Genomic DNA, 25,287 nt, shown 5'->3' with positions numbered 1-25,287 from the left:
CATCGCCTTTGCACGAACACCGCCAAAGATTAAATTTCCTATTCTTTGGGACGCGGCTAACGGCGTTCATCGAAAATTCACTCGCAAAATCTGGTATTTTTTCTGGTATTTCCCTAGCTCATCTGAGTACCGCGCTGAAAAACAGACCCGACGAAAAGCGTTAGCCGCGTATTTGCCTCTCGCTCACTCCTATGGTTAGCTCGCGGTTTTCGTCGATCTGAGTACTAGGCTTTACACTTGAAATTAAGCCTTCAATGAAAACTAAAATTACTGAAAACTATGGCAAACCCGCATCGACTCGGAAATGACCGATTTTAGTAAATTAATCAATGAATTTATTTTTGATGTAATGACTCCATTTGGGGATGGCACTCAACAGCAGTAAAAATCAACGAAAAAATTTCTTTTAGGAAACAAGTAAGACATACGAGTTTTTTAATATTTTTTACTTGTTGAAAATAATGACTTCTATAAGTTTTGTGAAGAAGTCGAACAGCCACATCAGCATCTTTGGCTCCTAGATTTTTTTTTATAGCGTTCTTCCTTGTTTTTACTTAAATGTATTAGTCCCGTCAATACCTATCGAATGATCCATAAAAACGTTTGCAACGATCACTCTACCGCCCATAACGTTTAAATCTGTCTATCGCTCACATAACCATATACTGACATCGCGGGTAGGTGGCGCATTTCAATCTCGCTTTGCTGCTTGCATACCTCCATTTCCCTTACGTCCCTTTAGCTGAGTAACGGGTATTTAATAGTCGTTCTTCCTTGTTTATTTAGGAAATATCGGAAATATTTGTAGAACTATTTAAACAAATTTTCATGTAATAATTACATATACTCACTTTATACACCACTTTCGGTATATGTGTACTTGAAAATTATTATTCAGTTAATTCTTCTGTTTATTTACCTAAACAGTTTTCACCGATTTCCGAGTATTATCGATAAACAAAGGTCGCAGATAACAAATATTAAAAAAAAAATTGAAACATTTTTGACCACTGTATTGGTAATAACTTGAGAGTCCAACAGGCAAAATTTGCAAACATGTACTTACTTTGGCTATTTAGACTGGGGCTAAATAGAAAACAATCATTTATATAAATAAATTTCAAGTTCTGAAATCTTAAATAATTATTTACCAAACAGTAGAAGAGAATATGATCAAAATCAATGAAGTTTTAATTTGTTTTATTTTATTGTCTCATTAACTTTTCATGATATACTCATCCAAATAAAAAACAATTATGTTCTTTCTGTTTCTACCAACGCGAATCCGGTCCGATCCTATTTATATACTACCTACTATACAAAGAAGGCCCTTGGGAAAAGTTTTATTCCGATAGCTACTATATAAAGCTGAGAAACTAGTATAAAAACAGCGTTCACATTTTTTAATATTTTGTAAAAATCTACATGCTACAGAGCCGCAAGGGGCGCTATAGGCTAGGTGTAGCTATAGGCTGGTATTTTAGTGAAAAATGCAGATATCTTGAACCATATTTCCAGACCTCTCGCACTCCCTTTAGAGGAGTAACGGGTATCCAATAGTCGAGGCCACCGACTAGGGCGATTTCTCTTGTTTTATCTAAAAACTTATAAAAATTTATTAAATTTTGTATATTGTTATTATACGTCATGAAAGCATTTGGATTTTTTTTTAATCCGGTCGATTTTTTGATCGGAGTTTAAATAAAAAATTCAATATGTGGATACAATCTTGTATTAGGGTTTTTATTTATATGAAATAAAGTAAGTTTGCAACATTAAACAAAATTTCCTAACATTTTTATTAAGCTTTACTCAAATAACGGGTTTACGCTTTTTGTAATTAAAATGCATACATTTTAATTTTACTTTGTGAGATCTCTTTTGTCCATGTGCGATTTCATGCCTATACTAGAGCAATGCAAATCAGGGCCAAGACGTATTTAGTTTATCACTTGTATGGCAGTGCGTTGTCAATAAATCAGATAACAACATATAGTACTGCTTCTAATCTCTTACATAGCGTATTTCATATTGTCAAAAATTAGCTACATATCATTCGACTGTAATTTTATCTTATTAGAATGTAGAGATAAATTTGTCTTCCCAATAATGTCGATAGATTTATCCATTGCATACGTGCTTGCTAGAGTAACCAAGGATTCTTGTGCAATACCTATGGCCACTGAACCCGAATCAAACGTATAGCCAGTATCTGTTGCAGGTAAATTTGGTGTGGTAGAAGCAGAGAATTCTCCCAAGACATCTAAGTTTGTGACTTGTTCCAATTGTGTCAATGAGTTTGCGGAGCTGTTTAACGAGCCGGAGAATTTTAATAATCCTAAAAAATATATATAAAAGTTTTCAAGGGTTCAATATATAGAGTAGTCTTTAAATTTACGGTTATTCTCATTATTATTCATATGCGGTAAATATGAAAGTGAAGGCGGATAATATTTTGATGTTCCGACGTCCACAGTGCTTTGAATATTTATTCCGCCGGAGTCAGCAGAGTGCGTTGAAGGTAAGCGAGGTGACGCAACTGTAGTTTTTTTTAAGCTGTCTACTAAAATATCAGTGTTCATCAAAGGTGGTTTTGTTGCACCTACTGAACCCTCCGGCCCGCATTTTGCAAGTTTGAAGTCTGCTTCCGTAACACCACCATATTTTAGACGAAGACTGGAATGGCTGCTATCTCTTTTGATAGTTAAAGAAATAGATGTAGCAGACGTTGACGCTGGAGTTACTTCGGTCGACAAGTTCTTATTATGTCCTGTAAACAAATATATATATATATATAACAAACCTTAACACTGTAAATCTCTTTTACCTGTTACTGGGGATTGGTTACCACTAAAACAAACACCACTCACCCCACCACAGCCACTTGAGCTACTTGGCGGTCTCGGTAAGCGACGGCGAAGCCATGGATGCTTTAAAGCCTCGGATGGAGTTAGTCGTTTGTCTGCATCCCATTCTAAGCAACCACGTATGAAATTAAGAAATAGGGGATCTTTGCATCCATCCAGCGCTTTGGATAGACTCTTTGAGCATGGTGGGCCACGTGGCTTACCTCGCCGTGACTGTCCACCAATTAGGACCACCATTCCGTCAGACATGGTGCGAACAGTGCAGTACCGGGGATACCCTTTTGGGCTGAAAAACGACTTTGACCTCTTCGAGCTAGCTAATATATTTTTATTTGGCATTCCCAAGACTTCAATAATGCAAGCCAATTGGTCGCTTTCATTTTCACCAGGAAACAATGCGTGTCCCGATAGCAGCTCTGCTAAAATACAACCCAACGACCACATGTCGATGGCTCTGCCATATTTTGCCCCTAAAATTACCTCTGGAGCGCGATAAAAGCGTGACTGTATATATGTGTATATACGCTGATCCTCGAAACAGGATGACCCAAAGTCAATTACCTTTAAAGATAAAAAACCACAAAATTATTTAATACTTCTTAAGCACTGGGATTAATATATATACATATTTATGGAGAATATGATTAAAAACTGAATCTTTAATTTTAAGTCATATAAAATCTAACCAATTTCAGCGCTAAGCGATTTATTTAGCACACACGTAATACCGAATACAAAATCAATGTATAAAAAAAAATTATTAGGCCAATTGTTACATAGCCGCTTATTTGTTATTAAATATTTTATTATACCCGTTACTCGTAGAGTAAAAGGGTATACTAGATTCGTCGGAAAGTATGTAACAGGCAGAAGGAAGCGTTTCCGACCCCACAAAGTATATATATTCTTGATCAGGATCACTAGCCGAGTCGATCTAGCCATGTCCGTCTGTCCGTCTGTCTGTCCGTCCGGATGAACGCTGAGATCTCGGAAACTATGGGAGCTAGGCTATTGAGATTTGGCGTGCAGATTCCTGAGCTTCTTACGCAGCGCAAGTTTGTTTCAGCACAGTGCCACGCCCACTCTAACGCCCACAAACCGCCCAAAACTGTGGCTCCTACAGTTTTGATGCTAGAATAAAAATTTTAACTGAAATGTATTGTTCTCACCTTGCCACGCCCACTTTAACGCCCACAAACCGCGAAAACCTGTGACGGCCACAATTTTCATGCTAGATAAAAAATTTTAACTGAAATGTATTGGTCTCGTCGATACCTATCGATTGATCCAAAAAAATTTGCCACGCCCACTCTAACGCCCATAACGCTTAATTCTGTATACCTCTGGTAGGTGGCGCATTTTAATCTCGCTTTGCTGCTTGCATATCTCCATATAGCTGAGTAACGGGTATCTGATAGTCGAGGTACTCGACTATAGCGTTCTTCCTTGTTTTTCTTTTATTTTATTGTTTTAAGGGTACTTTTAATGCAAATTAAATACCGATATGTGCATTTATAAAATTAAACTTTTAACGCGAGGGATAGAATTTAAGTATAGTATAGTATAGTGTTTTTCCGAATTTGCTTTTGGGGTGGAAAATAAATCCGAAAGGTTTTTTTTTCTAATTATAAACAAAAGATCTGTCTTCAGAATAAATGATCGATTTCAGTTAATTTTTTCGATTTTTCGAAAAAAATAGTTTTTGGACCCTTGAAAATTAAAGCCTATCTTTTTCAGTGATATGATTGTTCAAACAGTAAGAAAGGAAGTTAGCTTAGGCAAGCCAAAGTTTATATACCCTTGCAGTTAAAATAAATATTCAATTAATTACACCATTTATTTCCATTACTAACTTTTAGATCCTTTCTATGGCAGCTATATGATATGGTAGTCGGATTTTTATCACTGTGGACGGCATTCCGCGTAGTGACGAAACGCACCAGGAGAGTGTGGGAAGGCGACTACTATATATACACGAAGAAATTAAAATCTACTGTGATCGTTACGAGTAATTCATCAATTGAAAGGTATCGCAAAAAGTAAGTATTGCATACCAGGACTTAGAAAAAATCAATTGGTTTGGAAGAAAGAACAGTTAAATTTAAAATGTAGAACATTTGACATATTGGGGCCGTTGCGGATAAATGAAAGTTAATTAGTCTAGTTGTATTCTCACTTAAAATACGCGTCAAGTGACACCTCATTTGTATAATTCCGATGCTCCGTTCAACAGTTATGAGCAAAACAACATTTTAGCGGACTTGTCAAAACTAAAATTTTATTTTGTTTGTCAGTTTGTCCCAAAACGTTATTTTAGGGCTTTACAGTCTAGACGTTGGTAAACAGATTAAAACAAAAAGCTTTAGTTTTACCACTTCTGAAAAAACTCGCTAGTTTGGCGGGAAAACAGCTATAAATAGATAGATTTTGTGCACCCGTAACTTGTGAACTACTGATGCTACTGTCTTGTGCTATATGTGCTTAAATGTGGTTAGACCGGTAATTTAAAATACTTTGTACGCCTTTCTAACAGGATATGTCTAAATACCACCGTTTAAAAATTATGGGCAAGCTTTATTTTATTCAGACTTTTAAGTTTTTTTTTATTTCTCAAAATCGGCTCTAACGATTTTAGTTTATCCCCAAAGTGTATTGCCCTTAAGATTCCTCAACTTTAGACATACGACACGTATTGTAAGGCTAAATAAATGTGCTATATGTCGTTAGAAAGGAACTTTGAAATACTTTACTGGAAAGCTTTAAACTGCCCTTGAGATTCCTCAACTTTGGACAATATTGAATTTTGTATTTTGTGCATATTCAAATGCTATTCTCCCAACTTATCAACTCTATTTGTATATAACTTAATCTAACTAACTAAAATCCTTAAAATGTAATTTTTTCGGTATTTTTATGGCGATTTTAAGACCTTATTTCTGTTGTTATTGTATCCAATTTGTGTCTAAGGGCAAAAAAAAACATTTGCCAAAACGATAAGAAACAATGTCCCAAGCGAAAAAATTTAGAGCAAATTTAAAAAAAAAAACAGGAACTTTGAAATACTTTACTCGAAAGCTTTAAACTGCCCTTGAGATTCCTCAACTTTGGACAATATTGAATTTTGTATTTTGTGCGTATTCAAATGCTATTTTAGGGTCATGGAATCATTTAAATTGCTGTTTACAGTTCCATATAAGAAACGGAAACTCTACGATTTTGGGAAAGTAGATTAATTATATGACTGATGTATAAAACAAAAACTTCCGATAACAAACAAAAACACCTCTTAACGAGTTAAAAATCTAGTAACGATCGCACCTTTCTGATATCAACTTTTGTGACGAAACTTTATTATAAGATCTACTAAATAAATAAACTATCAACATTTTTTACATTCGGAGGGCTGCCATTTAATATACCAGCGTTTTTCTCATCCGACACGCTTTATCAAAATCATACAGCTAAACAAAGGCATATTTAATTGCAGCAGAAATGTAGATGGGTTTACAAAATATTAAAAAATGTGAGCGCTAGAAAGGTTTTAGTGTTATGGCCGTTAGAGTTGGCGTGGCATTCCGGAAGCCCAAGAATCTGCACACCAGGTCCCAACATTCCAGCTCTTATTGTTTCTGAGATTTCGGCGTTCATACGGACAGACGGACATGGCTAGACCGACTCGGCTAATGCCTGATCAAGAATATATATACTTTATTGGGTTGGAAACGCATCCTTCTGCCTGTTACATACTTTACGACGAATCTACGGCTACGGAATCTAAATCTGAGATCCCATTTCTCTATCTTTGATAGTTTCCGAGATATCCGCGTTCATATTTGCGATTTTTTGAAGTTTGTGGGCGTTAAAGTGGGCGTGGCAATTGATAGGTATTGATGAGAACAATACATATCAGTTATAATTTTTGTTCTAGCATCAAAACTGTAGGAGCGGTTTGTGGGCGTGGCACATTGCTGGAACTACCTTGCGATGCGCAGGAATCTCAGGAATCTGCATGCCTAATCCCAGTATTGTAGCTTGTCTTGTCTTGTAGATCGTCCCGGCTAGTGATCCTGACCAAGAATATATATTCTTTATGGGGTCGGCCTGTTACATACTTTCCGACGAATCTAGTATACCCTTTTACTCTACGAGTAACGGGTATAAAAATGTAATCTTGAACGCGTGAAATCAACTCAGCTAAAGGGAGCAAAAGGAAGATATAGATAAACCAGCAGCAAATCGAGTTTGTAATGCGCCAGCTTTACGCGATTTTAATATATGGTTATATGGGCGGCAGACAGATTAAAGCGTTTGTGCGTTTTCTGTCGCAACAAACTTGCGTTGCGTACTGCGTAATCTGTATCTGAAACCTCAACCCTCTAGCTCTTAGTTGCTGAGATCACATCGTTCACACGGATAGACGGACGTTACTCTACGAGTATCGGGTATAAAAAATGCTCACAGAAGAACTGGGCAAGGGGACAAAGGGGGAAAATAGACAACCAAAATATTTATTTTAAAAAGACAAAACACGTTCTTAAACGCGTACAAAGTCGCGACCGAAAAGCTAGTTATAAATATAGAATTTTTAATAAATGCCGAAGGAAGTTCGATATAGTCCAGCGCCTCGACTATTAGATAACCGTTACTCAGCTTAAGGGTGTGCAAGGGATTGCAAGGCGCCACTTAGCGGCGATTACAATATATGCTTATGTGGGCGCCATACAAGCTTTAGGGTTATGGGCGACTGAGGTGACGTGAGTGTAGTAGTGCGTGATGGTGTGGTCAGTGAAAGTAATACTCCACTCGAAAGATAGCGCTTAAACTAAGAAGTGTATGCAACAAGTAGATGGAAGCGTTTCCGACACTATAGAAAGTATTCCATCACAAAGTTTACGAAGGCAAAAAGCTTTAAACTTATTAAAAAGATATTGCTATATGATTTCTCCTCGATATTAGTTTCTAAGTAAGGGACTCCCAACTTATCAACTCTATTTGTATATAACTTAATCTAAGTAACTAAAATCCTTAAGAAGTGATTTTTTCGGTATTTATATGGTGATTTTAAGACCTCATTTCTGTTGTTATTGTATCCAATTTGTGTCTAAGGGCAAGAAAAACCATTTGCCAAAACGATAAGAAACAATGTCCCGCGAAAAATTTTAGAGCAAATTAAAAAAAAACAAGGGAGAACGCTATAGTCGAGTACCTCGACTATCAGATACCCGTTACTCAGCTAAATGGAGATATGCAAGCAGCAAAGCGAGATTAAAATGCGCCACCTACCGGCGGTATACAGATTTAAGCGTTATGGGCGTTAGAGTGGGCGTGGCAAATTTTTTTGGATCAATCGATAGGTATTGACGATACCAATACATTTCAGTTAAAATTTTTTATCTAGAATGAAAATTGTGGGCGTCACAGGGTTTTGGGGTTTGTGGGCGTTAAAGTGGGCGTGGCAAACTTTTTTTTGGGTCAATCGATAGGTATTGATGAGAACATTACAGTTCAGTTAAAATTTTCTATCTAGCATCAAAACTGTAGGAGCCACAGTTTTGGGCGGTTTGTGGGCGTTAGAGTGGTCGTGGCAGTCTACTGAAACAAACTTGCGCTGCGTAGGAAGCTCAGGAATCTGCACGCCAAATCTCAATAGCCTAGCTCCCATAGTTTCCGAGATCTCAGCGTTCATCCGGACAGACGGACAGACGGACATGGCTAGATCGACTCGGCTAGTGATCCTGACCAAGAATATATATACTTTATGGGGTCGGAAACGCTTCCTTCTGCCTGTTACATACTTTCCGACGAATCTAGTATACCCTTTTACTCTACGAGTAACGGGTATAAAAACAGTTTCTGAGTCAATTCAAATCTATTTTACAGTGCCATTATTGGAGAACTTTATAAAAAAAAAGCACATCAATATGTTCCATCTAAATTCGCTCCAAAAATGCAAAGCCCATTATGAAAATGAAAATCAATTTCTTAAAATGTTTTCAATTTTAAAAGACTACGAACGAGACTTCCTGAAATTTTCCAAATCATTTTGATCAGGCTTGTCCTACATTCTGAAAGTTGGCATTATACAATATTTGGATTTAACCGAGTGCCACGCCCTTTAAAGCGCTTACAAATTGCGCTACACCCTCAAATTTAAGGTGAAAAATAACTTTAAATTTAATTGAATTTATTATATCAATACCTATCGACAAAAAAACCTTAACGTCATTCGTTTGCAAGATGTGACATTTTAATACCCGATACTCGTACATACTCGGGTATATGAAACAGGTTGAAGGAAGCGTACCGAGCCTATACAGTAAATATATTCTTAATCAGGACCTCTATCTGAGTCGAACGAGCCATGCCCGTCTGTCTTTCTGTCTGTCCGTATGAACGCTGAAATCTCGGAAACTATAAAAGCTAGAATGGGAGGGAAAGGAGTCAATACTGAAATTCAAATTTTCGGAGCAAGGCTAACAGCTAACAGGCCTTACAATACAAAGCTATGAAAAATAAATTTAAACTTATTCTTCTATGGATTCTGCCCAAATATGGATTGTTTGGTTCGATTGGACGGTATCTATAAAGCGGCACATTTCTATTACATTTCTATTTTTTGTCGAATTTTTCGAGTTCTTACGATATTAACCGTCACCTAACAGTCACTGAATCGTTTTTAAGGCTTAACTAGTTGTACCTCACAATATACTCAGTGTTGCCTATTCGTCAATTTGGCAAAATTAAAGGGTTGTAAACTAAAATATATATTAATTAATTAATTATTAATTAACTTGAAAGAGGAGTGCTTAAAGCATCTATTGCACTATCGCTGATTTTTGATAAATTTCTATCTGTCCACAACACTAACTCCTTTAAATTTAGAACCATTAGTCACAAAGTGGCCAACCATTTTACAAACTAGACATGCTTATTAGTGTTACGAGTATTTACCACTTTTTTAAAAGGGTTCCTTTCCTTACTTTATGATGAGGCAAAATAACTAAAACGTTGTTCTAAGAATTAAAATACGCCGTTTAGTAATTTGATTTCTTTAGTTTTCTTTATATTCACTTTGGTCATGCCAACGGGGCTTTTAATTTCTGGAGGGAGTGTTGAGCGGCAGTTTTCTCCAGATGTCCACATTTTGCTCGCTCGAACTACCTTTCACTCTCCCTCCCCATCTCTCCCCTAAGCCTCCGCTCCGCTCTGCTGTGCTTTAGTTAAGTCAAGCTTAATTAGTTATAATTTTCAAGTGTCCAAATAAACACCCACGCACGTCGCGCAACAAACAGAAAGTACTCCCGTGTTTTTCGTATCTTCGTTCTTGGTACTTCCTTTATATCAGCAATCAAGCCACCCCACGTTATTGAACGCGTCTTTATTAAACTTTCGGATGAAGATGTGTGAAAAATTACACCAACATCTTAATTAAAATTTGCTTTTGACTTCATTGAAAGAATCGATTCGTCACACAAACATATTAATAAAAATTTGCGTTTGCCTATTGCGACTAATTAATTTCCCTACTCTAGTAAACTGTAGAATAATGGCTTATACAACTTGTACGCATAATCTTATCAGATGTGATATTGATTCCGTACACCCAGAAAAAATATGGACCAAATTTTAGGTCACGCATGACCTACAAATTTTAAAATTTGGCAATTTTGTACTTTTTGCCACATATTTTAGGTGACGAACAGCCTAATATTTTGGGTCACCGTGGGTCTTAAAAATAAAGCATTTTACCTAAAAATATTTGACAGCTAAAAGCCTTTTTAACGAAATATGTCTGTTACATATTGATGTTGGACCTAGCCAAATAATAATGGTATTGCTTATAATTATTTAATAAATTATTTAAGGTACTATTTTAAGAAAACTAATTTATTAACATCTGCCTACTCTAGTGAAACGTGTAAGGTAAGACGTGGACGACACCCGATATATAAATGCAATACGCAGCTAAACCTCTTATGCTATCGTTGCCATCACTCGCGTCATTCCAGTCGTAAGTTGCGGAACGTGTTTTAAAAAAACATAGTTCTGGGTCGTACCTTTTTTACGCAAAACAGCACGCATGCAAATTTTCCAAGGCAAATGTGCGTGCTGGGTGCATTCCATTGCGGTGCCTTCTAGAAGTGCTTCAGAATAATGCATCCAGAAGCATAGAGTAAGAATCTATATAGAGGTTTCAATTGCTCTGCCCGAACCTCTGCCCAACCTCTGCTAAGAGCCAATTCAAGGCCAAGTTTGAAGCTAACTTAGGTGCGAAGCAACAGCAATAGGGATTTCGATTAAAAACAAAAACAAAACAGTGAGCAAGAGCGGTGCAGAATGAGGTGGGAAGGAATTACAAGTTCGATCAAACTTGTCAAAAAGAGGGGAAATAAGCATTTTTCGCCTAGGTGGCATCATAGCCTCATTATCTAAAGAGAGCGGCAGAGCAATTGGCGCCTCTATATAGTTCATTACTCTATGCCAGAAGCATGCCCAAACACCCGTTTCGGGAACGTATTCCGAAAGAAATAGTTCTGGGTCGTATCTTTTTTACGCAAAACAGCACGTATGCAAATTTACCCAGCAAAATGTGCGTGCTGGGGGCAGTCTTTTGGGTGCCATCTGGGTGTATTTCAATATAGTGCATCCAGGTGCATTTTAGTGGGAATGTAAAAAAACCAAACTCAAACCCGAAGGTTGCCGATGCGCATTTTTTTTACAATCGTCTTTTTTCGGAACTGTTCTCTTGACAAACAAATAATAAAGACAAAAGGGAACATGCAAGGAAGCGAGCGGTTTTTCTTGTCTCTTGCATTTCTCGTCAGTTGCATTTTTAGTTCTGATAAGTGAAGTTCGTGCCACGTGATTTGAAAAAGTTTGTTGCTTTCTGCCACCAATTTTACATCAATATTTTCACAGGTAAGTAAAGTGTAGATAATTTAGTTCAATATGAACACAATAAAATAACACAGTACATGTACACTGAACATTCAAACTAAAAACATATTAAACAAATAAAATAATAACTATTTGTATGTAAATTGTACATACAAAATAAACATATTGTATATTTGTAATGTATATGCACATATTTCAAAATATATAATATTCAATTTGCTTTATATTTTTCAGAATCGAAAAAATGATTGGGCACACCAAGGACTGAACTGCGTAAATGACAAAAGTACATAAACAAGAAGGAAGCACCAAAGCACCGTACAGAAGGGGAGTTACTCCGATTAAAAATTAGTTGCGTTCTTGAATATTGAAATGAGAATAAAAATTGAAATTTAAATCCAGTTTTATGTATTCCTGGGGAAAACTTCCAGATATTTGGTTTTTAAATGCTTCTAGGTGCATTCCTGGGTACATGTTACAGGTGCATTAAAAAAGAATTCACCCAGAATGTGTTTAGTATGTTGCTTCCAGGTGCATTAAAAAAGAATACACCCAGGTGTTTAGTATGTTGCTTCCAGGTGCATTAAAAAAGAGTACATCCAGAATGTGTTTAGTTTGTTACTTCCAGGTGCATTCCAGATATATGCTTCCAGAAGCATGCAACGGGTGCATCCTTTTTTGTCCCGCACCCGTGTAAAAAGAATGGACAGACTTCCGGAACACCTTTTTGATGCCATTTCATAATGAAAGAACGCATGCTGGAATGCTGTCATTTACGACTGGGATATTTTGTACAAGGTGAAGTTCATTTAAAAAGTTTTACAAGGTGGTCGGTTTTTATTAATAAGTAAGCAGGTAAGTAATGTAAATAATATAGTTAATAAGGATAGTTATTATTATATTATATGAAGTTAGTTAATAAAACTGTTTTCTTCTGGAACTTCCCTTTTTACACACATACATACGTACATATGTATACACATACATGCATGCAACTGCGCACACCCAGTCGTAAGTTGCGGAACGTGTTTTAAAAAAATATAGTTCTGGGTCGTACCTTTTTTACGCAAAACAGCACTCATGCAAATTTTCCAAGGCAAATGTGCGTGCTGGGTGCATTCTATTGCGGTGCCTTCTAGAAGTGTTTCAGAATAATGCATCCAGAAGCATGCCCAAACACCCGTTTCGGGAACGTATTCCGAAAGAAATAGTTCTGGGTCGTATCTTTTTTACGCAAAACAGCACGCATGCAAATTTACCCAGCAAAATGTGCGTGCTGGGGGCAGTCTTTTGGGTGCCATCTGGGTGTATTTCAATATAGTGCATCCAGGTGCATTTTAGTGGGAATGTAAAAAAACCAAACTGAAACCCGAAGGTTGCCGATGCGCATTTTTTTTACAATCGTCTTTTTTCGGAACTGTTCTCTTGACAAACAAATAATAAAGACAAAAGGGAACATGCAAGGAAGCGAGCGGTTTTTCTTGTCTCTTGCATTTCTCGTCAGTTGCATTTTTAGTTCTGAAAAGTGAAGTTCGTGCCACGTGATTTGAAAAAGTTTGTTGCTTTCTGCCACCAATTTTACATCAATATTTTCACAGGTAAGTAAAGTGTAGATAATTTAGTTCAATATGAACACAATAAAATAACACAGTACATGTACACTGAACATTCAAACTAAAAACATATTAAACAAATAAAATAATAACTATTTGTATGTAAATTGTACATACAAAATAAACATATTGTATATTTGTAATGTATATGCACATATTTCAAAATATATAATATTCAATTTGCTTTATATTTTTCAGAATCGAAAAAATGATTGGGCACACCAAGGACTGAACTGCGTAAATGACAAAAGTACATAAACAAGAAGGAAGCACCAAAGCACCGTACAGAAGGGGAGTTACTCCGATTAAAAATTAGTTGCGTTTTTGAATATTGAAATGAAAATAAATATGAAATTGAAATCCAGTTTTATGTATTCCTGGGGAAAACTTCCAGATATTTCGTTTTTGAATGCTTCTAGGTGCATTCCTGGGTACATGTTACAGGTGCATTAAAAAAGAGTACACCCAGAAGGAGTTTAGTATGTTGCTTCCAGGTGCATTAAAAAATAATACACCCAGAATGTGTTTAGTATGTTGCTTCCAGGTGCATTAAAAAAGAGTACACCCAGAATGTGTTTAGTTTGTTACTTCCAGGTGCATTCCAGATATATGCTTCCAGAAGCATGCAACGGGTGCATTCTTTTTTGTCCCGCACCCGTGTAAAAAGAATGGACAGACTCATCACTTCCGGAACACCTTTTTGATGCCATTTCATAATGAAAGAACGCGTGCTGGAATGCTGTCATTTACGACTGGGCATGTGCTGAATTTAGTTTCTTTCTTAAAATTCTTTTAATATAGTCATAAAAATTATTTATATCTTGTCTTTTTGTAATATATACTACATTCATTTTACAAATGCGTATGTGAATGTTTTTGCATTCACATATGTACAATGTACATATGTATGTATTTATATGTATTGGGAAAGTCGTGCAGTTTGTATTGCGCAGTAGGCTTACTCGACAACAAGAAATGATGGAAAATTCATTTTAGATATGGATCAAATATTAAAAGACTTTAAATACGAAAAACTAAAAGAGTACATTCAAGGTACGATTTATTATTATTATTATTATTATTTTAATTATATCTTGTATTTTTTATTAGATAAGAAGAGATTTTGAACTTAAATATCCAGATATCATCGTCAATTTCGAACAAGGTTTTATCAAAATGCAAATAACGTGTAAATCATGTAATTTAAAAATAAGGTAACTTAATAAAAGACAATACAGAACTCTGTATTTATTTTTACCATTTGTACTTAATTTTTAGGTCACGTTTGGCCCAGAAATTGGGCTGGGGGTCAAGTTTTAGGTTAATGCTGGCCCAACTCTTAGGCCGTAAGATGCCTAAATTTTAGGCATTGGGTTTCCTGATAATTTTAGGCAGTCAATTGCCTAAAATACAGGCCAACAATTGCACCAACTTTTTGTCCGTAAGATGCCTAAAATGTAGGCTTCGGGGTTTTCTTATATTTTTAGGCAGCCAATTACCTAAAATCTAGGCCAAAAATTGCCCACATTTTAGGACATTAGTGACCTAAAGTTTTAAGTTATGGAGTCTCATATTTTAAGCCATACATGGACTTAGCTCTAGATTTAGGCCAATTTTACCTAAAATCCAGGCTATTTTCGGCATTTTAGGTCATTTTTTTCTGGGTGTAGATATGGTAACTCGCCTCATTCAACGAACATGAAAGAATCTCATGGTACTTTGAAAATTCTTTTTGAACTTTTAAGCTACAAGAATTACAAATGAAAACAAGGAAGAACGCTATAGTCGAGTACCTCGACTATCAGATACCCGTTACTCAGCTAATGGGAAATGGAGATATGCAAGCAGCAAAGCGAGATTGAAATGCGCACCCTACCGGCGGTAAACAGATCTAAGCGTTATGGGCGTTAGAGTGGGCGTGACACATTTGTTTTGTTAAAATTTCAGTTAACATTTTTTATATAGCATGAAAATTGTAGGCGCCAGAGGCTTGGGCGGTTTGTGGGTGTTAGAGTGGGCATGGCATATTCGCGTAATAGACTTGTGCTGCGTACAAGGCTACGGAATCTAAATCTAAAATACCGATTCTCTATCTTTGATAGTTTTCGAGATATCTGCGTATATATTAACGATTCTTTGAAGTCTGTGTGTGTGGCAAACTTTTTTTGGGTCAATCGATAGATATTGATGGGACCAATACATTTCAGTTACAATTTTTATTCTAGGATCAATATTGTAGGTGCCACAGTTTTGGGCGGTTTGTGGGCGTTAGAGTGGGCGTGGCACCCTGCTGAAACAAACTTGCGCTGACCAAGAAGCTCAGGAATCTTCATGACAAATCCCAATAACCTAGTTCTTATAGTTACCGAGACCTCAGCGTTCATCCGGACGGACAGACAGACGGACATGGCTAGATCGATTCGGCTATTGACCCTGATCAAGAATATATATACTTTATGGGGTCGGAAACGCTTCCTTCTGCCCTTTACATACTTTCCGACGAATTTAGTATACCCTTTTACTCTACGAGTAACGGGTATAAAATGCGTTAGGATAGTTTTTCGGACGAAGGAATGATACCAGATACGAGTACTCCGGGGTGGCAACATCTAGTTAATCCGATTCTTCCCGTGAATTAAGTAAAAGCTCTAATCTGGTATAAAAGACCATAGCCTAATGAAGAAGGGAGGCAGAATCCATTCTGGTGTCTTGCTGACGGAAGCCGCCAGCTCCGAGGAAAGGCGACTTTCCCACAGGCTTGGGTATCCGCCCACGGAGTGCAACTGTCCTTAAGGAGGACCCGAACAGCAGCTCGAAAGAATCTTAAGTGTTGGACGACGCCGGCCAGTGTAATCAAAAAACGTGGAGGGGTTCAATCATAAGAACGACATCCGACATACTGTGATGTTTGTGGCCGCAGTACTCGTGATTCCGTGCCCCTAAAAATTGTTAGGATGTAAAGGCCATCCGTTCAAGGGATAAATGTGCTATCAAATCAAAGCTATGGTGAAATTATACACAACCAAAGGTCAATAGCCCGAACACAATTGAAGAACAAGTGAAAATTAAAACATTGGAAACGTTCAAAATGCATTAAAATAAATTTAAATAAACCGAATCAAATAAAAAAGTGTGAATCGTGATAAAAAATTAGCGAAGACACGTCTCTCGCCGTTGAAGACGTCGCATGCCAAGCTAACTATCACAAAAGATATATATATATTTGAAATAGGGATAATTAAGGGGATAAGCCCATAGCCCAAACCGTAGGAGCTAGAACCGCTAAATTTACAATCAACTTTTCCTACAAAGATTCGATAGAAAGATTCACCTACCCCAGTGTCTTCAAACAGCTCCAAAAAGACTTAAGGATCAAAATAAATAATTTTAAATGCGCCATAACTCCAAAAAGCGTTAGTATTAACAGTCTATACGAAAATTTTAGGAAAATTGTTAGTTTAGGAAAAATTGTTACATTCAAATCGTAGAATCACTGTAGAAGAACCACACAAACCTGTAAAATGTACAATGAATTGCCAAACACACCCCTTGCCCAGTGTGGGTAGCTTACCCATCGGCCAAAGACGATCCTCGCACTAAAAGGTGCAGCTTGAGTTATAAACTTGAGTTATCTCCATTCCTGCTTGACAAACATATCGACGTAATGTTGGTCTCAGAATCACATCTTACAAATAAATATAAGTTTAATTTAAGAGGCTACTGTTTCTACACAACAAACCATCCCGATGGTGAAGAAAGCGGTGGGACTGGTATCTTGATTAGAAACCGTATTAACCACCACCACTACAAGAATTTGGCAACTATCTATATTCAATCCACATCAATAAGAATAAAACTGGATAGTGGTTACCAACTCTAGCCGCAGTGTACTGTCCCCCTCATTCGCTCTGCAGTTTTTTAACTCATTAGGCGAGCACTTCATAGCAACAGGAGACTACAGTGCCAAGCACATCTTGCCTCGTGACTCCAAATGGAAAGCAGGTTTAAAATGCAATCATAAAAGCCAGCAACATGCTTAGCTACGTTTCCCTTGGCCAACAGACCAAAAAAAATGCCCGACTTAATTGACTTCGCAAAACTAAAAACATTCCTAGGACCCTGATAAGCGCCGAAAGTCTTTCGGATCTTTCATCGGATCACTCGCCTTTACTGATTTATCTACTCCGTCGCCCAATATCCGAAGATCAACCGAATGGAGTGACTTCACATAAATCCAATTGGATGTGCTATAGGAAATATTTTAGCTCGCACATTGAGCTAAATCCTGTACTCAACCTTAAAGCTGACATCGACCACTTTTTAAACACAGTGGAGTCTGCCTTTGCCACCGCTGCTCTCACTTCAACTCCTCAAACTGCACAAGCGCCTTACATTCAAAAAAATAGGAAAAAAAGAGTACTTTTTTTTTAAATATTTCGATTGTTTATAATCATTTTATAATTTTACCTAGGAACAGCAGTATCTATAATATCTATCAAAGCCCAGGATCCGAAGCGTCGGGATTTGTCGGAACACAGCTCTTTTCTTATAAACATGCTTAAATAAATATTCGGGCAGTATCCTATAATTTTATACACTGCTTTTAACTTATCAGCTGCGACTATCAGCCTTGTGGTTTAATGGGTATTCATAAGAGCCCCAAAATGACATTGCAGTCCTGAATAGTTAGCATTTTTATGATGTGTGCAACTTTGCAGGTGGTAAATAACGGCATTGAAGCCTAGGAGCTGCAGCCTAAAAAACCCCTCTAGTTTATAAGGAAAACGGGTAAAAGTAACTAAACTTTCTTATCCCTTAGCTTTTAGTTGTCACCCATGCTGTAACGTTTTCTTTATATACTCATTGTTCATAGAATAAATGATCTCTAACATAGTTGATCTAGCCACGCTTCGGAAACTAAAGGAAACTAGAGGTTGCGATTTTACATGCAGACTAGAGAAAGCGACGCCTGCATCAGTTGCGCACCCATTTTTAAAGGCCACAAGTCGCAAAACCAGTGGCGCCCGCCATAAGACTGAATAACATGTTTATAAAATAACATTCCCTCCCATAGGGTGTTGATCAATTACATTTGGGTTCCATTTTGTTTGCCGTACTATAATATACGACTTTGAAACCCTTGAATATTTTGTTTTATGTTGGTCTTATCGCTAGGTCTTCTGTGGATCCCAAACACTGCATGAAATACGTTTCTGCACTTGCAATTATACAAAATCTTAAATCATGTGAGCGCCGGGCGAGTTATGACGTTTGTGGTCGTTTAGGTAAGCGTGGCCCATGGATGGCAGGAACCTCTCGAATCTGTATGCCTAGTCTCAACTTTATAGCGCCTTCAGTTTCTGAGGTCACAGGGCTCACACGGACAGACGGTCAAAGCTAGAACATTTTCCTTAGATCAATTGATTATGGTAAGAGTTTATAATTTTTAGAACATCTACAACAACTATCAAATACCCTAAACTCGACTATGCAACTTCAAAAGAAATATACATTCGAAAAATGCAAAAGAAACATCGATGTTTACATTTTACACCCAGAAAAAAAAACCTTCGAAATGTTCAAAAATCAAGCCCTGATGTGCGTAAGCCCGATCGTTGACAATTCATAAAGGCTCGCTCACAAAATTTTACCGGAATTTTTGGCTTGGGTTCCGCACGAATGGGGTCAGTTTAAAAACATTTCGGGCTTAACTTGAGAACATGAAAATATAAATAAAACAAGAAAGGAAATTAAGTTCGGCAAGCCGAAGCTTGTATACCCTTGCAGTTATAATTATTAAGTGAAAACTACCAAAACTTCGTTCAATCCATTATGAATACCTTTCAGACCATAGGTTAGTATAAAACAAGGTATTTTAATTCAGCGGAATAAAATTAACATTAATAATTAAAATTAAGTGCTCCCAATATTTAATATTGAAAGTGCAAGAGCGCGCATGATTTTCAAAATTCACTTTCCCAACAATCATTTGTACTTGTGCCATTAAACTTGGGTGTAGAAAGTGATGAACAGGGAGAAAGATTTCATATCTCCATATTTAACAAGGAAGAATGCTATAGTCGAGTATCTCGACTATCAGATACCCGTTACTCAGCAAATGGGACCAAAGGGAAATGGAGATATGCAAGCAGCAAAGCGAGATTGAAATGCACCACCTACCCATGATCTCAATATATGGTTATTTGGGCTGTAGACAGGTTTAAGCGTTATGCGCGTTAGAGTGGGCGTGGCAAACTTTTTTTGAATCAGTCGATAGGTATTGACGAGACCAATACATTTTAGCTAAAATTTTTTATCTGCAAGGGTATAGTAGTGTAGTGTTCTTAAAAATACTGCACTCGTTCTTCGCTGTAAAGTATACATTTTGGGCAAGAAGAAGATATCATAGCATTTTTATTGTGCTCACTTAGAGTGAAAACAGTGTATGGATATGCTCTTTATGACTGAGTGCAACACGTGTCTTTTTTTAACACGATGTACATCAAGCAAAGTTATAAGGACAGCAACCAGGGCCGAAACAATAAAATCTTCTGAATCATCGTATTTTTTGCGTATTTTCATAAATAAATGGCCATATTTTCATAATACAGTGGAACCATAGCATATTTTATTTGTTTTGTTGAAGAAATTTCCCTAAACCCAAAAAATATACTTTGTTTCATTTTTAGCTACTTTTAAAGGCATTTATATGTTTAATTATTTTGCAATAAAAACATATAAATGCTAAAAAAATGAACTAAATGCGTACGAACGTATTTTTTAACTCTTGCATAAACATGTATTGCAAGGAAATTGAGCTCGTGCAATGAACGCAGAAGAAAATGTAGAGTTTGTGCAGCAATAAAAGTATGTATTAACAAATCTATTTTAGAATTATATGTTGTTTTATTTGTTTGTGATCAAGAATATACATATGTACTTTATGGGGTCGGAAACGTCTCCTTCACTGCGTTGCAAACTTCTGACTGAAATCATAATACCCTCTGCAAGCATAGAGTAATGAACTATATAGAGGCGCCGATTGCTCTGCCGCTCTCTTTAGATAATGAGGCTATGATGCCTAGGCGAAAAATGCTTATTTCCCCTCTTTTTGACAAGTTCGATCGAACTTGTAATTCATTCCCACCTCATTCTGCACCGCTCTTGCTCACTGTTTTGAAATCCCTATTGCTGTTGCTTCGCACCTAAGTTAGCTTCAAACTTGGCCTTGAATTGGCTTTTAGCAGAGGTTGGGCAGAGCAATTGGCGACTCTATATAGATTCTTACTCTATGCTGCAAGGGTATAAAAATGGTACAAACGACTGACTTTGGTGAATGGCAATATATTCGACGCCTTAAGTGAGCAAGTCATCTTCTTCCAAATGTTCTATATGTGGCGCAAGTAAATAACTTGCTTAATCGTTTAAAGCAAGAATTTTGAATTTAATTTATCACCAAGCGGCATTTTGGGAAACAATAGGAATAATATTGGACAAACCCATAGACGGAGGGAACGATCTAGAGGTATATTTACAGTAACATGGATATAACTTTTTTTCATATTTTAAATTAGCACCCAAAATTACAGGACTGACAAAAAAACGTATTTATAAAAAAAAAATAAAAATAAAAAATAATTGGATTAGCTGGATATGTGATAGCCGCGGCACTTGACCATAGCGGTTTCTCTTGTTTTGCGGATAACAAGAGATACTGAAATTGCTAATTGCTGAATTCAGAAATCGATCAGGCACTGCACAACGTCGTTTAAAAAGCAAAATTTGACTCACCTTTATACCAGAACGACCCTGTTGTTTTAATAACACATTTTCTGGTTTCATATCGCAATGAATAATGTCATTTTTATACAGTGCATCCAAACATTGAAGAAGAGAGTGCGCAAACTTTCGTACCAACTGCAAACTGAAGCCCTTGAAACCATTTTTCTTGATCAGTTCGTAAAGATTAATGCTGAGCAGCTCAAATGTAATGCAAGTATGATTGCGAAATGTAAAGTAGTCAAACATGTGAATAATGTTCATAGTATTATATTTATCATGGCGACGTAAATGATGAAGTATCCGAATTTCTTCTTGTGCCTGACGATGAAACCGCTTTTCGTTGCGTACTATTTTTAAGGCAACATGCTCGTGAGTCTTGTGATCGTACGCTTTAATCACCTGTCCAAAACTGCCTTTTCCGATTATTTTAAGCATTTCGTAACGATATGCTACGTGATCATGCGGTACATGAATATAAGCACCCTGCTCATTATCATAGTCAGAATTATTTGGGCCGTAGACTCCTGGGCGCTTCTTTGCATTAGCACCAATAAAATATATTTGTGGATAACTGAGTATTTCTGTACGTTCGTAGGGAGTAAGCTTGTGCATGTATAAAATCATTACTTGTTGTGGGGAAACGACGAGTACTTTTGGTTTTTCCTGTAACTCGCTTTTTTGCTGTCCAGACATTATAATTTGCTCGTGAAAGGAGAAGGTGTCGTTCTCCATTACTGGAGGTTCGTTAAATAAAACTAGCGATTCACATTCAGGTTCCGATTTTGATTTAGAATTGCTTGAAATAGCACCTAAAAGTAAGCCGGGGACGTCGTTTTTCTTGGAAAGTGTCGTTACATTAGGCAGAGATATTGCTAGAATATTTAATAATATATAATACCATTATTTAAATTTATTTGATTGCAAGTTTATTACCTTGAATAGACCCCGAAAGTTCACAACCATCAGAAGTGTTTATATTTTTGTCATTTTCAGTGAAATTAGGAAATTTATTTGATAGCTGTGGTTGTAATTCGTCTTTACTATCATGAAGCATTGCCGATGATCCATAGCTACTACTGAAATATTGCAATCCACTGCCCCGACATGCGTGATGACTTGAAGTATGAGAATTAGTTTGAGTGATACCAGTCTGGGTAGAATTTTGGTTAATCATCTGATTTCTTAGGTGAGGTAGTGATGTTGGAGGTGAAAGTGCTTTAGAGACTTTTATGTTTTCCAGAGGTGTTGTGTTTAAATTACTTTCACACGTATATGTGGTAGTTTGGCTTAATGCGTGTGTCTCAGACAATTCGATATGATTATTTTTTTGCTGAGAACCAACCATAGTGCGTTGACTATGTTTGTTTTTGTTTTTAAGTTTTATATTTATAAACTTAAAATGAAAACTTACTCATAAGTTATATTGAATGTATATAATAATAGAATAACTTTTTTCGTTCTCTTATTTTGGCTAGACTCAGAGTAATTATATGTACTTTATGCTCTTGCATAAACAAGGTAAAATTAATTCTATATTTTGATTTTTTCCTTTACGGAGTTCCAGTAATTGGTAGTGGTTTTAGTTTTTTCAAATTTATTATCCTTGAAATCTGAACGTCATATTTTTATATATATATTTACGGAAATATTTTCCAAATGTATTTCTCAAAACGTATTCAAAACATTTTATCATATTTTTTAGGTATTTTTCGATGTAGTAGGGTTTCAGGCTAATATTCGTTATTTAAATCGTTCGTCTCTTCAGAAGTATGTGTAATATTTTATTTTTGCCATACCGTCGCTTTTATTACTCATTAACAGAATTTCATCCTCTTAGGTTTGGTATCTATTAAATTGTATTATTTTTTAGCTTTAACTAAATTTCTAAAGATGCTAATCCAAAGACCATACTTTTTAAGTGTATCAAATCATGCTTTGATTTTTTTGATAGTTTTATTGCCCTTGTTGAATTGCCAAAAATGTTACATTATAAGTTAGATCGGAGCTGTCCATTACAAGTATTGGCTGTGTTTTATATTTCTAAAACTTTAGGTTTGTATGCTAAAATAAACAAATCATATAATTACTAGTTGAACATTAAGAAAGTATGCAGTTCTTTGCATGAAGATGTAGATAATTTTGCACATTGACAAAACTTTAAAAAAACAAAGACTATGGAAACATAAGTTCTTCGAATTTTGTATGCTTTGGTATAAAATCAAAATATAACAATTTATAATAATACTTTAACGCAATCACTTGAGGAATATTGTCAACACTGACTTTTCATGTTTTAATGAACATGCATACATACACGAAACGCACACCGCTTAGCACATACTCCAAGCAATACATTAAAAAAGAATTTAATATTGATATTAAATTGTTGTGTACATACTTTGGGCTTGCCCAGTTTTATAATTTAATCAAACCAAACTTATTGTACAATATAACTATGTTTGAATACACAATTTTTCAGAGCGAACAAAGAGAACCAGAATGTGACCGTGTCCTTAACTCTTATAATACCCGTCCGGCTTACTTATACCTCCTATAACGCTATACACACAAAGCACATATCGGCTTTCACGTCTGCTTGAAAAACTAATATCCTCTTCCCAAAGAGTCAATCCGTTGGAAACGGTTCGAATTGACAAATGTAAAACTCTGATTCGCACAGAGCACATCCACCATCTACCATCCAATAACAGCTGATCTAGGACCTGTGGCTTCTAAGGCCTAGTACTCAGGTCGACGAAAACCGCGAGCTAACCATAGGAGGGAGCGAGAGGCAAATACGCGACTAACGCTTTTCGTCGGGTCTGTTTTTCAGCGCGGTACTCAGATGAGCTAAGGAAATAACAAAAAAAATACCAGATTTCGCGAGTGAATTTTCGATGAACGCCGTTAGCCGCGGCCCAAAAGAGTAAGAAATTTAATCTTTGGCGGTGTTCGTGCAAAGTCGATGTGAAAATTAAAAACTAAAAATGGAAGGAAAACCCCAAAATCGGATCTAGGAGGTCAGGGCAGATGAAATAGGACGCCAAATCCAAGCTTATGCCCTTTATTGTGGGATTTCACCGACAGGAAGCCATTTCACAAAAGGGGAAAATTCCCAGAATAGGTGAAGTGCTGGAGGAGATCCACTAGGGAATCCCAGTGGGAAGGAACATGCCGAGTGTGACTTCGATCTCTAGATGGACATCCTGCCGGGCACAAAGAAAGTAAGATCTGGCCAAAAGAATTTGATTGCGTTGTACTAATAAAAGTATCTTTTTAGCAGAACCACCAGTAAAACGGACTCCGACGACCTCTCCATTAGGACTCCGGACACCACCACCACCGGCTACTTGGTAGCTTAAGCGGAGCTGGAGGACCCGCTGGCTTCTATAGGGAGGAGGAAAATAGGGCGCCCGCTAAGGAACAGTTGGAGAAGCCATAGCCAGCCACTGCCAGGATGCTGGGCGACTTCCTGCAGCATCAGCGGATCAACCCCGTTCTCCCACTTCCTCAAGGTCCAATATGCCCATTGGGACTCGGAGCTGGACTGCGGTGGCGCGGAAAAGAATGCGAAGCATCCGTGGGACGAGAAGAAAGCTTTAAACTACTAATTTACATAAATAAAAACATTCGTTGAACATTCCATTTATTATACCCGTTACTCGTAGAGTAAAAGGGTATACTAGATTCGTCGGAAAGTATGTAACAGGCAGAAGGAAGCGTTTCCGACCCCATAAAGTATATATAGTCTTGATCAGGATCACTAGCCGAGTCGATCTATTCATGTCCGTCTGTCCGTCCGTCCGTCTGTCCGTCCGTATTCTAACTTCTTTGTGTACCAGCAGACTCTTCTTGTTTAAATTTCTCCAACTGATTTGTTTTTCGTTTGGCAACAAACCCAACTGCTTGACAGTAAGACTATGCTACATGCATTGCGGGTGAACTTTGAAAACTTCGGTCCCACTACAAGGAATACCATTTTTTGACTAGTGAAACTCTTAGCCGATCTGAGTACTAGGCTTTAGCTTTCCACTTTCAAATGTTCCCTATCACCGTTCGCAGTGAATGTTTCAATTTGCACTGTCAAGCCTAGTACTCACATCGACGAAAACCTCGAGCTAACCATA

At 36.9% G+C, this 25,287-nt stretch overlaps 1 protein-coding gene and 1 long non-coding RNA gene across 3 annotated transcripts; one reads left to right on the top strand and one right to left on the bottom strand.

The window, feature by feature from the left end:
* Positions 1 to 1,722: 1,722 nt before the first annotated feature.
* Dyrk3 (Dual-specificity tyrosine phosphorylation-regulated kinase 3) lies at positions 1,723 to 23,704 on the bottom strand. 2 transcript variants are annotated; one of them, XM_017088717.4, is made up of 6 exons: positions 23,559 to 23,704; positions 22,094 to 23,221; positions 21,170 to 22,032; positions 2,828 to 3,428; positions 2,399 to 2,770; positions 1,723 to 2,338 (listed from the first exon to the last, which is right to left on the bottom strand). In XM_017088717.4, exons 2-6 carry the CDS (start codon positions 22,503 to 22,505, stop codon positions 2,046 to 2,048), a joined length of 2,541 nt encoding a protein of 846 aa, XP_016944206.2. In that variant the 5' UTR covers positions 22,506 to 23,221; positions 23,559 to 23,704; the 3' UTR covers positions 1,723 to 2,045. The 2 variants fall into 2 exon arrangements, with proteins under 2 accessions (XP_016944206.2, XP_016944207.2); XM_017088718.4 differs by having other exon boundaries at positions 23,475 to 23,611.
* Positions 12,856 to 14,635, top strand: LOC108020415 (uncharacterized). Its single transcript, XR_011604545.1, has 3 exons — positions 12,856 to 13,363; positions 13,577 to 14,431; positions 14,489 to 14,635. It is a non-coding gene; the product is annotated as an uncharacterized lncRNA (long non-coding RNA).
* Positions 23,705 to 25,287: the final 1,583 nt, after the last annotated feature.

The sequence above is a fragment of the Drosophila suzukii genome, chromosome 4 (assembly GCF_043229965.1).
Source record: "Drosophila suzukii chromosome 4, CBGP_Dsuzu_IsoJpt1.0, whole genome shotgun sequence".
Taxonomy (NCBI): domain Eukaryota; kingdom Metazoa; phylum Arthropoda; class Insecta; order Diptera; family Drosophilidae; genus Drosophila; species Drosophila suzukii.
The sequence above is the reverse complement of the archived record's forward strand: the minus strand, read 5'-3'. Positions and strand labels throughout refer to the sequence as shown.

Bases quoted from the DNA above. Each gene is read 5' to 3' on its own strand.
- Dyrk3 (XM_017088717.4), bottom strand. From the start codon at position 22,505: ATGGTTGGTTCTCAGCAAAAAAATAATCATATCGAATTGTCTGAGACA. The intron at 3,429-21,169 runs GTGAGTCAAATT...TTATCTTTAAAG, and splicing joins AGGGTCGTTCTGGTATAAAG to GTAATTGACTTTGGGTCATC. The intron at 2,771-2,827 runs GTAAAAGAGATT...ATTTGTTTACAG, and splicing joins TAACCAATCCCCAGTAACAG to GACATAATAAGAACTTGTCG.